The following is a 16,225-nucleotide window of genomic DNA, read 5'->3' as shown; positions in this document are numbered from 1 at the left end:
TGTAACACACCTGGAACATAACTTTTGTCCTGCTTTCATTTTAAGTCCCATGCACTGATTCAATTGTTGTTGTTGTGGTCTTCAGTCCCGAGACTGGTTTGATGCAGCTTTCCATGCTACTCTATCCTCTGCAAGCTTCATCATCTCCCAGTACCTACTGCAACCTACATCCTTCTGAATCTGCTTGGTGTATTCATCTCTTGGTCTCCCTCTACGATTTTTACCCTCCATGCTGCCCTCCAATACTAAATTGGTGATCCCTTGATGCCTCAGAACATGTCCTACCAACCGATCCCTTCTTCTAGTCAAGTTGTGTCACAAACTTCTCTTCTCCCCAATCCTATTCAATACCTCCTCTTAGTTATGTGACCTACCCATCTAATCTTCAGCATTCTTCTGTAGCACCACATTTTGAAAGCTATTCTCTTCTTGTCTAAACTATTTATTGCCCATGTTTCACTTCCATACATGGCTACACTCCATACAAATACTTTCAGTAACGGACACTTGAATCTATACTCGATGTTAACAAATTTCTCTTCTTCAGAAACGCTTTCCTTGCCATTGCCAGTCTACATTTTATATTCTCTCTACTTCGATCATCATCAGTTATTTTGCTCCCCAAATAGCAAAACTCCTTTACTACTTCAAGTGCCTCATTTCCTAATCTAATTCCCTCAGCATCACCCGACTTCATTCAATACCGAATTATATATCAATTTCTCTGAGGCTACACTTCACTGTCTTCTTATGAATCCGAAATATATCAAAATAACTTCTTTGTAGGAAAGAATACTTATCCAGAAACACTTTCATATGATGATAACAAATGCTAAAGTTTCCTGGAACTGTACTTCTTGTGCCCACAGGGTGTATCCCGGATCTCCATAGCAACAAATCTTGGTCCAATTCATCCAGATCATACAGCACAAAGCGAATGCCACATTTTGTTCCACATGTTGTTTTATAACATTCAGATGCTTGTGCTCTACCAATACCGCAACTTGTTTGAACAAACGCACCACTAGTACACTCTTCTGCGTCCATACTGACTTTTCACAGCAGTACTGACCAGTCTGAACTAGAATCTTAAAAACGTGAGTAACCTGTAGTTGTTGCTCGTTTTCTTTGTTGTTCTTGCCTAACAATGACTCATTCTGTCCCTGAAAACCACCATTTTTAACTTTCTGTTGCCTAATGGTTCCCAACAACTGCTGTCTCATCACTATTACTTGTTAAGTCGTGTTAAAAGAAACATAACCAAATGCATCTCTGTCAACTTTTATTGTACACGAATGCCTTGCAATAACATGTTGAAATTTTGCCACATATTATATTGTGGTCTACTTATGCAGTGTTTGAAATTTGGCTTGGATATCACTTGTCCCTCTTGTGCTACCACACTTCGAAAATCCACGTTTTCAGGTAATTTTTCAAATTTTTGTATTTTCGTGTGCACATAACTCTGTTTGTGTGACTGATATGGGCAAGATGAGTTCTGTGTGTGTTAGCTTACCACAAACAAAAATTATACCCTTTTTGAGTGAATTATATTTGGCAGAGGGCACCTATAATATGTACCTTTTAACGTATTACATTTTTTTAATCATACTTTGGAATTTTTTATTTTCCCTCAGAAATATGTTGTTGGTGTTTTGATTCAGTGCGCGTTCTCTAAGTGGGTGTTACTGGGTTGTAAAAAATTCAATGGACTGTTCGGAATAGTTGCAAAGTTATTAAGACCTAAAGTTGGGTCTGAAGACAGATTGCCAGATGCGGGTTGCAATTTCTGGATCACGCCACCTTCTTTCACAAGCCATAATTCTGGAACTAATTGGCAGGGGAACCTAAAATTTTGTATATGAGTGTTCCACACTTGGTAGCATTGGCGTGCTAAATTTCAGCTGAATCCGAGACTATCAGCTGTAACATTTTCTCAAATTGGCTGAATTGACATGGAATGACCCAACTACTTTTCATTACTTAAGACCTCCATTTTTACAATAAGCTTCAGTTAATAAATAAAAATACTGAGGACACTTACTTTAAGACAGAAATGCAGAAAATGAATCCAGTTACAAAACGAATGCCCCAGTCATCATCTTCTTACCCTATGAGATGTTTTGACGAATTTTGGGACTCAGTGTATTTTCTGTTCCAAAGGCATCAGTTAACTTTGATTTATGTGATTTACGTGAGAAACTTCCAATTTTACCAGAAGTTGTGTCACGGTATGTCATGCTTGCAAAATTAAATTTCTTTCCCTAACTTAAGTTTATATTGGCTATGTTTTAATTTTCTGTATACATGTGTAGCTGTAGAGTTGTGGTATCTATTTGCTCTCACAATCTACTTCAAGGTCACAGTTTCCTTATCCATCTCATCCTGTGATAAAGATAGTTGTAACATACTGCACAACAATGAATGAAAATACACTTCCTCGTACCACTTGAGATGGCATGATAAAACTGGAAAGTTCCTATGTAAAAGTTACCTTCAGACCAGAAAATACATCAGGACACAGGACTTATTTTGACACCTCACAGGGAAAGAACATGAAATTACACTCTGGTGTTTCTGAGACAACAAGTGGTGACTGCCAAAAAGACTACACAAGACAGACAGCTTGGACATTCATAATTCACTTAATATACTCTTACACACAATAGAACTGCACTAGCTGCACCCTCATCAGCACAAATCATAGATACTGACAGTAACATGGAGATTTTGCACAGATCAAACAAGGGGCAGTGTCTTGGTTTGCTCAAGTAGCTGGAAATTTATACTGCCAAAAGCAAAGAACCTGATGAGAATCTTAATAAACAGAATGAATTTTCATGTGATGCTTATTTTAATATTGGCGATGATGTTCTGCCTCGTTCCACTAACATGAGCCTGTTTATCATGTCAAACAAGGAAAAGTCCAGGATGAAATGAGAACAATATTATGAAAGGGATAAGCGTGCTCCTCACTATATAGAGGAGACACTGAGTTGCAGACACGCACAATGAAAAGGCTGCTATATATTTTAGCTTTTAGCCCAAAAGGCTTCTGAAGTAGAAAACACAGACACATTCACACAAGCACAACTCACACATGAACACTGTCTCTGCCACTGTGGCCCAACACAGCAGCCAGAGACAGTGGTTTTATTATGTGTGTGTGTGTGTGTGTGTGTGTGTGTGTGTGTGTGTGAGTGAGAGAGAGAGAGAAAGCTGAAATGTATAAATGTATAGTAGTCTCTTCGTTGTGTGTACCTGTGACTCTACGTCTTCTCTATATCTTCAGTAGTAATTTATTCTCTTCATAGTGTTATCCTTTATCATATCAGTAAGTCCCGAAATGGAAGTGATCGATGCAGACTTGCGCACGTATTGTGTAAATGACTACAGAATTCCTTTTCCCCCACACCTACCTTCATATGTTTTTTATAGCAGTTTTATATCATTCTTACCAATGCTGATAGATTGTACCTTGCTGTGGCAGGTGCGAGTGGACTCAATGTCCTGATGTTATTTGTAGCGCCATTGGTCGTATTGTTTATAATTGTATATTGGCCATTTTCCCAACTTAGATCTTAACAAAAGCAATAATGGTCCTGAGGTAGTCTTTCTTCATTCATATGTGACAAGATACTACACCAATCTGAGAAAAAGCCACACATATGTGTGCTTATAGCATATCTAGATTATGAGAAAGCTTTTGACAATGTTAACTGGGTTACACACTTTGTAGTTTGTGAGGTAGCAGGGATAAAATACTGGAGTAAAAATTACCTACAACTTGTGCAGAAGCCATACTGCAGTTGTAAGAGTTGAAAGACAGGAAAGGGGAAGGTGGGGATAAGTTGAGAGGTGAGTAAGACACAGTGGTACCCTACCCATTCAATATGTAGACTGCACTAGCTGTGAAGGAGACAAAGGAGAAATTTGGAAAGGGAGTTTACGTTCAGAGAGAAGAAATAGAAATGTTGGGGTTAGCTGATGACATTCAATCAAACAGCAAAGACTTGCGAAAGCAGCTAAGTGAAATGGATAGTGTTCTGAAGAGTGGTTATAAAATAAACATCAACAAAAGTAGGCGATGACAAATGCATTTCATTAGGAAATGAGACACCAGAAGTAGCAAACAAATTTTGGTGTTTGGCCAGCAAAATAACTGATGATAGCAGAAGTGGATGGGATATAAAATGCAGAACGCCAATTTTGAAAATACTAACATTTTAAAGAAGTTAAATGTGACAAGATAATACCTTTTGAAATGGGATGCTACGGACGAATGCCAAACATCAGATTGCTAGATTCATAAGTAATGGCATGGTACCAAACCGTACTTATGCGAAAAGAAATAAAGAATTTTATGACAACCTAAATAAAAGAACAGACCAGTTTATATGATACATGTGTATACTTGGTTGTAGGATACAATCCATCTGCTTTGACCCATGACATGTGTTTTGGTGTGGAAGTGAAATAATGTTATAGAGGCCAGTGTTTGTGTGGTAAGGTATGTTAGCACGTCATTTGGTGTGCTGCAGTCATCACGATGTGGCTCGTACGGAATTAGGCCTACGTTTTGGCACAATGAGATATCTTATGCAGAATATTGTCATAATACAAACTGTACTCTTAGGTGCCGGCATAACCACTGAGTAAGTGAATCAATACTTTTAATTAAATTACGACAGAAGGTAGGTGGATCACTGTCTATTAATATATCAGCCGGGCGACTATTATAAATAAACATTGATTCACCCACCTCATCTCATGATTTCATTAAAAAACACTGATTTGCCTATCTTCTCCCTTAATTTAATAAAAAACAGTGAGCCACATTGTGAGATTTTTTTATTTTCACACAAGTTCCGCTGTCTTGTCCTATTCCACACGTCATCACATTCACTTTCCATAATTCACCATTCATTGTGGGTGGGGGGTTATTAGTATCCTAGTGTAGGGTTGAGGTATATAACTGAACTGGAGATTGGGATACCGTGATCCTACGACGTGTTTTGTCAATTTTATTTATGGGTGTTTCAAGTGGTCTCTCTCTCTCTCTCTCTCCCCCTCCCTCCCCCCCCCCCCTCTCCTCTCTTTCACAGTGTTATGACCAATGTTTCAGTCGTCATTTTCAATATGCTCAAAATAGGGGTTCTGGTAGTGGTGATGATGTCATTGGTTAAAGCAAATGGGTAAGTATGCAGCTTTAAATGAATGTAGGTGGCATTAACTATGCCAATAGGAAGATTTTTTTATTTTGCTTACTAGCTATATCACTAAAATTCAGATCGATAGTCACAAACTGCAAGTAAATAGATGTATACCAGTAGAAACACTTCAGTAGGCCACAAAACCACATTTTTAACAAGCATTATTTAATACAGCTGTTTACACAATGGCTGTCTGCTGAAGTCATTTTTAGGTTCTGTTACGAAAAAGACAGTATACTGCAGTCCATAAACTAGGCCTACATTGCAAAACAATGTTATTATTGACTGTTCCCAGCATTTCTTATCCTTTACATCACATGGAATATGCATGCCAATATTCCGGACTACAAAAGTGATTTTGCGAACTTCACTTTCTGTTACTGTCTTAAGTTACAGCATACAGCAACTGCTGCAAAATGATTTCCTGGAGTCACTGTCATTTAAACCGTTTCTTTTATGAAATTACACTAGACACACACAGAGTAAGTAAGAGGGGGTTGGCACACAACAGCAGTAGACAACACACAAACACCACCAACAGAAGAGGAAGAAAGAACTGCAAGTGAAATGTGTAGTGTAACAATCAGGCAAAAAATTGTGCAACCATCCCATCTGAAGGATTCTTTAATGTCAGGCATGAAGAGGAGGAAACCACGACGATATGCAGACTAAATGTTTAACAGTATTTCATCAAAATATACAATCCATAAAGAAAAGTTTAGCAACTTGCATTAGAACTGCAAACACCAGACAGTGCCATTGTAAGTATCACTGAGCGCTAGTGTGGGAAAATGAAACTGTGTATTTTGCATTAACATCATATGACCTGTTCTGTTCGTACAAATTTCGTGAAAGGTGCGGGGTGGGGTCATGTGAAAAAAGATTTTACTTTTGAAACCAGAAAGTATCTTGTAGCATTAAGTGAAAACAAACATTTTGAATTATTGGCAGTTGAAATAACAGAAAAAAAACATGTCAAAAAAAAAATTAATTGTATTTTGTTTATTTGGATCCCCCCCCCCCCCCCCCCCCCAAGGTAATATGGACTTTTTTCCTAAAAACTCAACAAATGCTTACACAAAATATCTAGACCAAACATTAATGTTCTCATGTGTGGGGATTTACATAGCAACACAATGAAATCAGATGATATTAGTAGTGTATACTTTAATATCATCCGCAGCTTCACCACAACATCAGTAGTAAACTGTCCAACTGGAGTGACAAAACAACCTTCATCAATAACCGACTATGTGACGACAGACATAGAAAGAAAGAGTACTGCAGGTTACTTGTTCAAAATGTAAGCCTATCAGGTCATCTCTGTCATATAATAAAAGCAAATATTTATGTAGAAAAGTCTGCTAAATTGAATGCATACAAAAGGGCTTTCTCAGATTTAAACCTATGTCAGTTCTCATTCCATCTATGATATGAAGCTGGAAGTGTATGCAGAAACAAACAAAATATTTAATAAGTACAGAGGAGTGTCACTTCTGCCAGTGGCATACAAAATATTATCAAAAATTCTCAACAGAGTGGTAGGTACTTTAGACAAACAACTAGGAGAATATCAGGGTGGTTTTCAAAAGGGAAGATCCTGTGCAGAACAAATTTTTAACTTAAAGTCAATAATTCGCCATAGAATGTTAACCAGCAAACCAATACTAGCGTCATTTATAGATTTCAAGAAAGCATTTGACTGTATAGACAGAGAAATGATTGATAAGGTCATTAGAGAATTTGGTGATAAATCAAAACTAGCAAACATAATTCGTGAAACACTAACAGGTACAGTATCTAAAGTCAAATTTATGGGAGAAGTATCTCAGCCTTTTGAAATAAAAACTGATGTTAGACAAGGTGACGGTTTATCGCCTTTACTGTTTAACTGTGTTCTAGAAAAAATTGTAAGAATCTGGAATTCGGAGCTAAAAAAAAAAAAAAAAAAAAAAAAAAAATCACAAAATTGAACCAATAACTCTGGGAAGGAAAACAAATGGAATTAAGGTAAACTGCTTGGCTTTTGCGGATGATTTCGCAATACTTTCAGAAAACCTGACAGAAGCAGTTAACCAAATAAACATTCTGGAAAAATTAGCAAACAGAACTGGTCTCAAAATTTCAGCTGAAAAAACAAAATTCATGACAAATATAAAAATGCACCAAAATACACAGAAATACAAATAGGTAAAAATAGAGCGAGTAAATAAATTTAAATACCTTGGAGAAACTACACAACAGAATGGACTAGAAAAATCTGCAATAGATGTAAGAATTAACAAAATGGAAAGAGCATATGGTTTGACCAAAAATATTTACAACAAGAAATGTACATCTAGAAAAACAAAACTAAAACACTACACCACAGTGGTACAACCAGAATGTTTATATGGATCTGAATGCCTAACGATGAACCATAAGATGGACAAACTAGAGGTACTGGAAAGAAGGATTATTAGAAAAATAATGGGTGCAATAAAAACTGCAGATGGTTGGAAAATAAGAAGTAATGAGGAGATCTACAAAAATATAGAGAAAATATCTGAAGTAATGGCCAAACGAAGATTAACCTTTTTTGGACATATCTACCGAATGGATGGAAATAGACCAACAAAACCAATACTCCTCTATTTCTGGAAGAAGAAATTGACAATAGCATGGATTACAGAAGTAAGAAAAGATCTTGAAAGAAAGAACATCAAAGAATCAGAAATAGCAGAACGAAACCATTTTAAAATCAAAATACTAAATTTGGAAGGCTTTCAAAGCAGAAGAAATAAAAGAATCGGGAAAATGGACAGAAGAAAGGAAGAGACTTCATGGGGAGAAAATGAGGGAATACTGGAAAAATAGGAAACAATAACAAAGGAAGAAGAGGAACTGAAGTTGTTAACGTGATTCTAGTTGGTCAATACGATTTTATTTTTTTTACAAAGTACATGACGATATTTAAACTAAAATTTGAAGAAGCATTTACCAAAACACTGGATTCGATTGGAGCTCTTCTTTTTTAAAAGAGAATATGGGTGTTCAGAGATAACAAAAAAATCATCTGAAACTCTTATAAGGTAGGCCTGTCTCACATCCAACAAAAATAACCAGACTGACCCCGCTTTTCCAGAATTTTACAAAAATTATGGGAAATGTATTAACATAGGTATCCCCCAAGGAAGTGTATTGGCTTCAATCCTCTTCCTATCAGTAAATTCTTTCCCACATAGTGTCAGGTAAAAAATACTATTTTCCAATGACAGCATTGTAGCAATTACAGCCAAATATTCAACTCAGTTAGCAGAAAAATCCAGTGAAGCTCTCAGAAACATCCACAACTGGTCATTAAAGACCAGAGTAACTATAACGTGAAAAGACAAACTGTGTAAACTTCCGACTAAATAAAAACCCAATTATACTACATTGAAAGTAAATAATGATGAACGAGATTGTGTAACAGATACGAAATTCTTGGGGATAAATGTAGTATGTCACTTGAAATGGACAGAACATGTGAAAATTTTGGCAGAGAAGTTATCCTCAGCACGTTATGCCCTGCAAATCTTTGAATTTGTGTGCAGCATTCCATGCCTCGAAGTAGCTTAATTTGGATAGGCCTATATTCATTCAATCCTCAGTTATGGGATAGTGTTTCGGTGACTTTGGGAACATAGAACCTACTTTCAAGATACAGAAAAGAGCTGTACGATAACAACAAATAGTTTTAACACGGCACAATGTGAAGAATTATTCAAAAGGATAGAAATTCTGACAGTTCTGTATGAATACATCTATCACAACATAAAAAAATCTTTATTTGTACACTACAAACAACAAAATACATGACCATGGGACCAATTCCACATTATTATAGCCATGAAACTAACTTACCATGGAGGTTGCCTTACAATAATCCTATTATAACTGCCACGTGTTTCACATAAATCAACTAGCAAAAGAAATACAGGCCACTAATATAATATGACCCTACACGAAAAGAGTTTTCTCGAAACAGGGGTGAGATGTAAGGTTTTATTTCGATAAACGTAACCTCTAATAATTTTATGCCATATACAATTCAGACCTGTCCCGAAACACCATTAACAACTAGCAAAGATGATTCAGTCACAACTATTTAAAAAGAGGGCAAAACTAAGTTTGAATAGCGTGCATTACGCATCAACAAATTACACAATATTATCATACCAGATGCCACAGCACCATAAAAAGTCATTCGCTAACAGCATAACGCTAATAATGGAAAACTGCGCTTAACTTCGTTTTTAAAATACATGTACAGCACAGCTTCATTCAGTGGCTAAGAAACGAAATCTATTGTTATTCATTTACCACCTACAGCACGCTATTGTCAGACTTATTCTAGCTCAGCTTCACGCACAGTTACACACTACACAGCCTCCCGCTCGCAAAGACTGAACATTAGAGGTGGCAAAAAATAACGTAACTGATAGAAATAACCGGTTACTGAGAAGTAACGGTTACTGCGATAACCGTTCCTCTGATTCTGGCAGTTATTTCAATAACTGTTTAGTGTCAACTAGAGGTGGCAAAAAATAACGTAACTGATAGAAATAACCGGTTACTGAGAAGTAACGGTTACTGCGATAACCGTTCCTCTGATTCTGGCAGTTATTTCAATAACTGTTTAGTGTCAACAGTGCCTCGCGCCATCTGTTGACCGAATATCGTACTGCGCATTTGGAGGCGTTCTATAGACCATGGGAATAACTGTGAGACTGCGCGCCATCTGTTGATAAGAACTGTGTACTATTTCGTGGGCCTTCGTTACTTTTAGCATAAACAATTAAATAAAGTTAATGTCCGAGCCGTGGCTGATAGGAGCTGCAGTACAGGCATTAACAAGTACGGTCCTTCCCTTAAGCCACCGCCTTACGTGTTAATTTAGCTTGGACGGGTAGTACAAGGAAAGTTACTAAGGAATTCGAGCGACTATGGAAATAACTGTCAGAGCCGGTATTCTCCTCTGGCAGTTATCGTTATTGGCTCGTAGTTCTAGTTCTCTGGTAGTTATCGGGCTACCACCACAGATAACCTGGAAGCTGGTAACGGAATAACTGTGTGTCTAGACGTTCCTGACTCGGTGACTCCAGTTAAAGGTCGTAGTTCCAGGTGATATTTCCAGAGAGGATAGTAACTGGAGCGAACAAATATTTTCGTACTGCTACGGAAATAGCCGCTGGCCATCACGAATGACAAATAACATGTCAGAAAGTATAACATAATACAGTGGAATATAATAATTATTATCCTCATCATTTGTCAGGAGATTGTCAAAATACGTGAATATATCACAGTAACTGCTAATATTTACAGAATTGGTACACTGACAGAATAAAACACAGTTACGTACTTTTAATAAATTTATCGTACACAGAATACCCGATCTTGACTGTTGCAACCAAGTGCTGTCAAAACTGAAATATAGCAGAATTTTTACCTAAGCTGGTCTATCAGTCTCTGTTACGATATTCATCTACAGAGCAGAAGGAGGGGTCACTGGAAGCGTCTGATTCCACCCGTCTGCTTCGACGTAAAGGTGTTGTGGAGTGTGAATGTCATTACGGCACGGTATTTATGAGTTGGTTTTTGTGTGTGTGTGTGTGTGGGGGGGGGGGGGGGGGCTGTCGATCTAGGTTGCAGTGCCGGAATTTGCTGGTGGTAATTAATTTTTTTTTTTTTTTTCTAGCTGTGATGTTTTGTGTATTTATGAAGTATTGAATGTGATTTAATTTATGTAGGGGTGATTGATTTGTGGACTTTTGGGATTGTGGTTTTATTTTTCGCAGTTGTAGGTGTTGGTTTTTTGGCATCAGTAGCTGTGGTGGACCTATATAGGTCACCGGATAATGACCGATTCCCATTTTCATAATTGTGTGTGTTGATGTTTTAGTATCGTCATCTGAGTTTGACCTATGTAGGTCAAGGGAACTGTCTGATTCCAATTTTCGTACTTTTAGTTGTGGGTATTGGTGTTTTGGTATGGTCACCTATAGTTGACCTATATTGTTCAAGGGAAGTGTCCGATTCCTGCAGATTTTTGTTGGTGTAGCAGAATGCTGTATTTTTTTTCTTTTTGTTCTTCATTTTGTGTTTTGGGATCATGGTGTGTTTTTTTTTACTAGCTTGTCCTCACCCTAAAACCCCCAACTTCCCGCAGTTGTCCCATTGGTTTGATTGTATTTTTGGTGGGAAATGTTATTGTATTATTTATATGTATCTTCGTGTTTGTTGCCATGTGTATGTAGTGACGTCATAGACACACTTAAAATAGACATTTCCGGCATATTGATGATGGGTGGAATCAGACACTTATGTATCAAATAGTCATTCAAACACACGGTAAACCGTGCCTTATCTGAAACCAAGTTTTTAATGGTTGCTGACTTGCTGGCAGCTTATTGAAAATGCATGTTCCTGAATATTGGACCCCTTTTGGACCAAGGTAAGTAATTTTAGGTCTTTATGTAGATTGCTGTTCCCATTTCTAGTACTGATATTATGTATTGAGCTATTGGTTGGAAATACTTGTAACAAATTTCATTAAGGAATAAATATACTAGGAAGCAGTGGTTAGAATACAAAGTTCCTTGAACAGGTTCCTACATGATGTTCTTGAATTGATACCACAAACGATTTTTATTACACGCTTTTACATGCGAAAAACTTTTGCTACGTTTGATGAGTTACCACAGAATATGTTCCCTTATGAAATAATAGAATGAAAAAATGTGGTATGCCCTTCCCAACTGAATTTATTATCGAGTTGTAGTCCCAGAAATGTAACACTGTCAACCTTTTCGATCTGCATGTCTTCATATGTTATAAACATGCTGTCGCTGGAGAAATCGAGCAGTTTGCAAATCTGACATAAAACTTGGATTAGCGTACTCACACTTTCCCCAATAGGACTAGCTTTTACAGCACAGGAGTAAACGAATCTGTCACATTACGTATATTTTTTGTTGTATTACAAGACTGTACACTTTATTCTATTATGTGAGCAGCACAAGAAATTAAGCTTCGAATTTAACCTACAGTACTCAGTTTACATATTACTTCATACTTAAAAAACGCACGTTGTTAACATTTTACTTAAACAGTGCTTTGGCGAAGTTCCGCGTACTTTCTGTTGCAGCTGCGAAGATAATATTTCTAATAGCGACCGATAACCTACAAACATATAATCTGAAACACTAATAATCGTTCTAACATCAACTAAAATGTACCCGGAGTTAATAAGCTGAGGTTATGACACGAGTCATACGACATTCCTGCTATTTCACACTACTCGCAGTTCTACTGATAACTAAACTGATGGATTCCAACTATGTCGTTATTTAACTGTCGGAGTTATCGGTATTCGCTAGCGAAAAATAACTTGGCAGTTATTAATAACCGTTAACGATAACGGTTATCAAAGAATAACTGGAACTGTGATAACGGTTACTCCAGAATAACCGTTTGGCCCACCTCTACTGAACATTGAACAACAATATATGTGCAGCGCAAGTCTCGTGTTAAAAGATGGAAACACGGTGCGATAGCAGCGCCTCAAGTAATATGGAGACGAACTAAATAAAAGGAAAACATTGCGGGTTTGATCCGTTGAACTCACTGGTTGGATCCCCTGCAGCGTTTGTAGTAATTTCTTTGTGCTTTTAATTTTACAAATACAAAACTTTTGAACTTCGGAAGTTATGTTTTTTGCTAGCGTCAGAATAAAACTATTTAAACGTAGCTATAAGAAACTGAAATACAGCAGTGACTAACTCACGTTTAACGCGATATGGACGGCATTTTTTGATATATTTACCATGTTATTTATGCAGACCTACGTAAAAAAAAAACTCACGAAGGTGAATGTAAGTACCTTTCATCGCCGGTAGAGGCAGGTTAATTCGAATAATTCATTAATTTACTAATAAAAACTGATATCTTTGCGTTATCTTTACCTTTTTCTTGTCTTATGCAGGCCGGCCGCGGTGGTCTAGCGGTTCAGGCGCTCAGTCCGGAACCCCGTGACTGCTACGGTCGCAGGTTCGAATCCTGCCTCGGGCATGGATGTGTGTGATGCCCTTAGGTTAGTTGGGTTTAAGAAGTTCTAGGGGACTGATGACCACAGATGTTAAGTTCAGTTGTCGGGAAGTAAAACACGAATCTGTTGCCTTTTTGCATCTTTAAGCAACAGATAATACATTATTGCGTTTTCCTTGAGACACACAAGTAGGTGAATTAACACAATTTACTCGTGGGCGATAGATCTGCCTGCTGACAAACAATTAAGTTTCTTTGCTCAACACATTGTCTCTCCCCCACATGCCTATTGTTAATAGCTTGTGAAACTATGTTATTGAGCATTTGTTCCAAGTGTAAAAAATGTACTGTGTCGTAGCATTAAAACAATAACTATGGTATCAATAGCTGATTTCTACATGTGACAACATGTTGGTTCACGATTTTTCCAGCTGACCTTTATCACAGTAATAATTATGAAACAGAACTCAGGACGTACCTACAGCAGTTGTTGTTGTTGTGGTCTTCAGTCCTGAGACTGGTTTGATGCAGCTCTCCATGCTACTCTATCCTGTGCAAGCTTCTTCATCTCCCAGTACCTACTACAACATACATCCTTCTGAATCTGCCCTCCATGCTCTCCATGCTACTCTATCCTGTGCAAGCTTCTTCATCTCCCAGTACCTACTACAACATACATCCTTCTGAATCTGCCCTCCAATACTAAATTGGTGATCCCTTGATGCCTCAGAACATGTCCTACCAACCGATCCCTTCTTCTAGCCAAGTTGTGCCACAAACTTCTCTTCTCCCCAATCCTATTCAGTACCTCCTCAGCCCGCATCTCGTGGTCGTGCGGTAGCGTTCTCGCTTCCCACGCTCGGGTTCCCGGGTTCGATTCCCGGCGGGGTCAGGGATTTTCTCTGCCTCGTGATGGCTGGGTGATGTGTGCTGTCCTTAGGTTAGTTAGGTCTAAGTAGTTCTAAGTTCTAGGGGACTGATGACCATATATCTTAAGTCCCATAGTGCTCAGAGCCATTTTTGAGTACCTCCTCATTAGTTATATGATCTACCCATCTAATTTTCAGCATTCTTCTGTAGCACCACATTTCGAAAGCTTCTATTCACTTCTTGTCCAAACTAGTTATCGTCCATGTTTCACTTCCATACATGGCTACGCTCCATACAAATACTTTCAGAAACGACTTGCTGACACTTAAATCTATACTCAATGTTAACAAGTGTCTCTTCTTCAGAAACGCTTTCCTTGCCATTGCCAGTCTACATTTTATATTCTTTCTACTTCGGTCATCATCATTTATTTTGCTCACCAAATAGCAAAACTCCTTTACTACTTTAAGTGTCTCATTTCCTAATCTAATTCCCTCAGCATCACCCGACTCAATTCACTACATTCCATTATCCTCGTTTTGCTTTTGTTGATGTTCATCTTGTATTTTCCTTTCAAGACACTATCCATTCTGTTCAACTGCTCTTCAAGGTTCTTTGCTGTCTGTGACAGAATTACAACGTCATCGGCAAACCACAAAGTTTTTATTTCTTCTTCTTGGATTTTAATACCTACTCCGAATTTTTCTTTTGTTTCCTTGACTGCTTGTTCAATAACATTGGGGAGAGGCTACAACCCTGTCTCACTCCCTTCCTAACCACTGCTTCCCTTTCGTGCCCCTCGACTCTTATAACTGCCATCTGATTTCGGTACAAATTGTAAATAGCCCTTTGCTCCCTGTATTTTACCCTTGCCACCCTCAGAATTTGAAAGAGAGTATTCCAGTCAACATTGTCAAACGCTTTCTCTAAGTCTACAAATGCTAGAATCGTAGGTTTGCTTTTCCTTAATCTATTTTCTGAGATACTTCGTAGGGTCAGTATTGCCTCACGTGTTCCAACTTTTCTACGGAATCCAAACTGATCTTCCCCAAGGTCGGCTTCTACCAGTTTTTCCATTCGTCTGTAAAGAATTCGCATTAGTATTTTGCAGCTGTAACTTATTAAACTGATTGTTCGGTAATTTTCACATCTGTCAACGCCTGCTTTCTTTGGGATTGGAATTATTATATTCTTCTTGAAGTCTGAGGGTATTTCGCCTGTCTCATACATCTTGCTCACCAGATGGTAGAGTTTCGTCAGGACTGGCTCTTCCAAGGCCGTCAGTAGTTCTAATGGAATGTTGTCTACTCCCAGGGCCTTGTTTCGACTCGGGTCATTCAGTGCTCTGTCAAACTCTTCACACAGTATCGCATCTCCCATTTCATCTTCATCTATTTCCTCTTCTCTTTCTATAACAGTGCCCTCCAGTACATCGCCCTTGTATAGACCCTCTATATACTCCTTCCACCTTTCTGCTTTCCCTTCTTTGCTTAGAGCTGGGTTTCCATCTGAGCTCTTGATATTCATACAAGTGGCTCTCTTTTCTCCAAAGGTCTCTTTAATTTTCCTGTAGGCAGTATCTATCTTACCCCTAGTGAGATAAGCCTCTACATCCTTACATTTGTCCTCTAGCCATGCCTGCTTAGCCATTTTCTACTTCCTGTCGATCTCATTTTTGAGACGTTTGTATTCCTTTTTGCCTGCTTCATTTACTGAATTTTTATATTTTCTCCTTTAGTCTATTAAATTCAATATTTCTTTCGTTACCCAAGGATTTCTACTAGCCCTCGTCTTTTTACCTATTTGATCCTCTGCTGCCTTCACTACTACATCTCTCAAAGCTACCCATTCTTCTTCTACTGTATTTCTTTCCCCCATTCCTGACAATTGTTCCCTTATGCTCTCCCTGAAACTCTGTACAAACTCTGGTTTGGTTAGTTTATCCAGGTCCCATCTCCTTGAATTCCCACCTTTTTGCTGTTTCTTCAGTTTTAATCTACAGTTCATAAGCAATAGATTGTGGTCAGAGTCCACATCTGCCCCTGGAAATGTCTTACAATTTAAAATCTGAT

General features: G+C 38.0%; 1 protein-coding gene across 7 annotated transcripts in view; it reads right to left on the bottom strand.

Annotated features, from left to right (window-relative positions):
- Positions 1 to 9,624, bottom strand: part of LOC124616187 (ankyrin repeat domain-containing protein 1-like) — a 126,307-nt gene extending 116,683 nt beyond the window's left edge. For 5 of the 7 annotated variants that reach the window (XR_006979851.1, XR_006979852.1, XR_006979854.1 and 2 more), the window contains exon 1: positions 9,099 to 9,624. Coding sequence is in view for 1 of the 7 variants with exons in the window: in XM_047144481.1 (XP_047000437.1) it covers positions 9,414 to 9,454 (41 nt within the window). In the remaining 6 variants the exon portion in view is untranslated. The remainder of the gene's footprint in view (positions 1 to 9,098) is intronic. The other 2 variants (XR_006979853.1, XM_047144481.1) reach the window with 2 other exon arrangements.
- Positions 9,625 to 16,225: the final 6,601 nt, after the last annotated feature.

The sequence above is a fragment of the Schistocerca americana genome, chromosome 5 (assembly GCF_021461395.2).
Source record: "Schistocerca americana isolate TAMUIC-IGC-003095 chromosome 5, iqSchAmer2.1, whole genome shotgun sequence".
NCBI lineage: Eukaryota > Metazoa > Arthropoda > Insecta > Orthoptera > Acrididae > Schistocerca > Schistocerca americana.
Note: the sequence above shows the minus strand (reverse complement) of the source record. Positions and strands in the feature narration are given on the sequence as shown.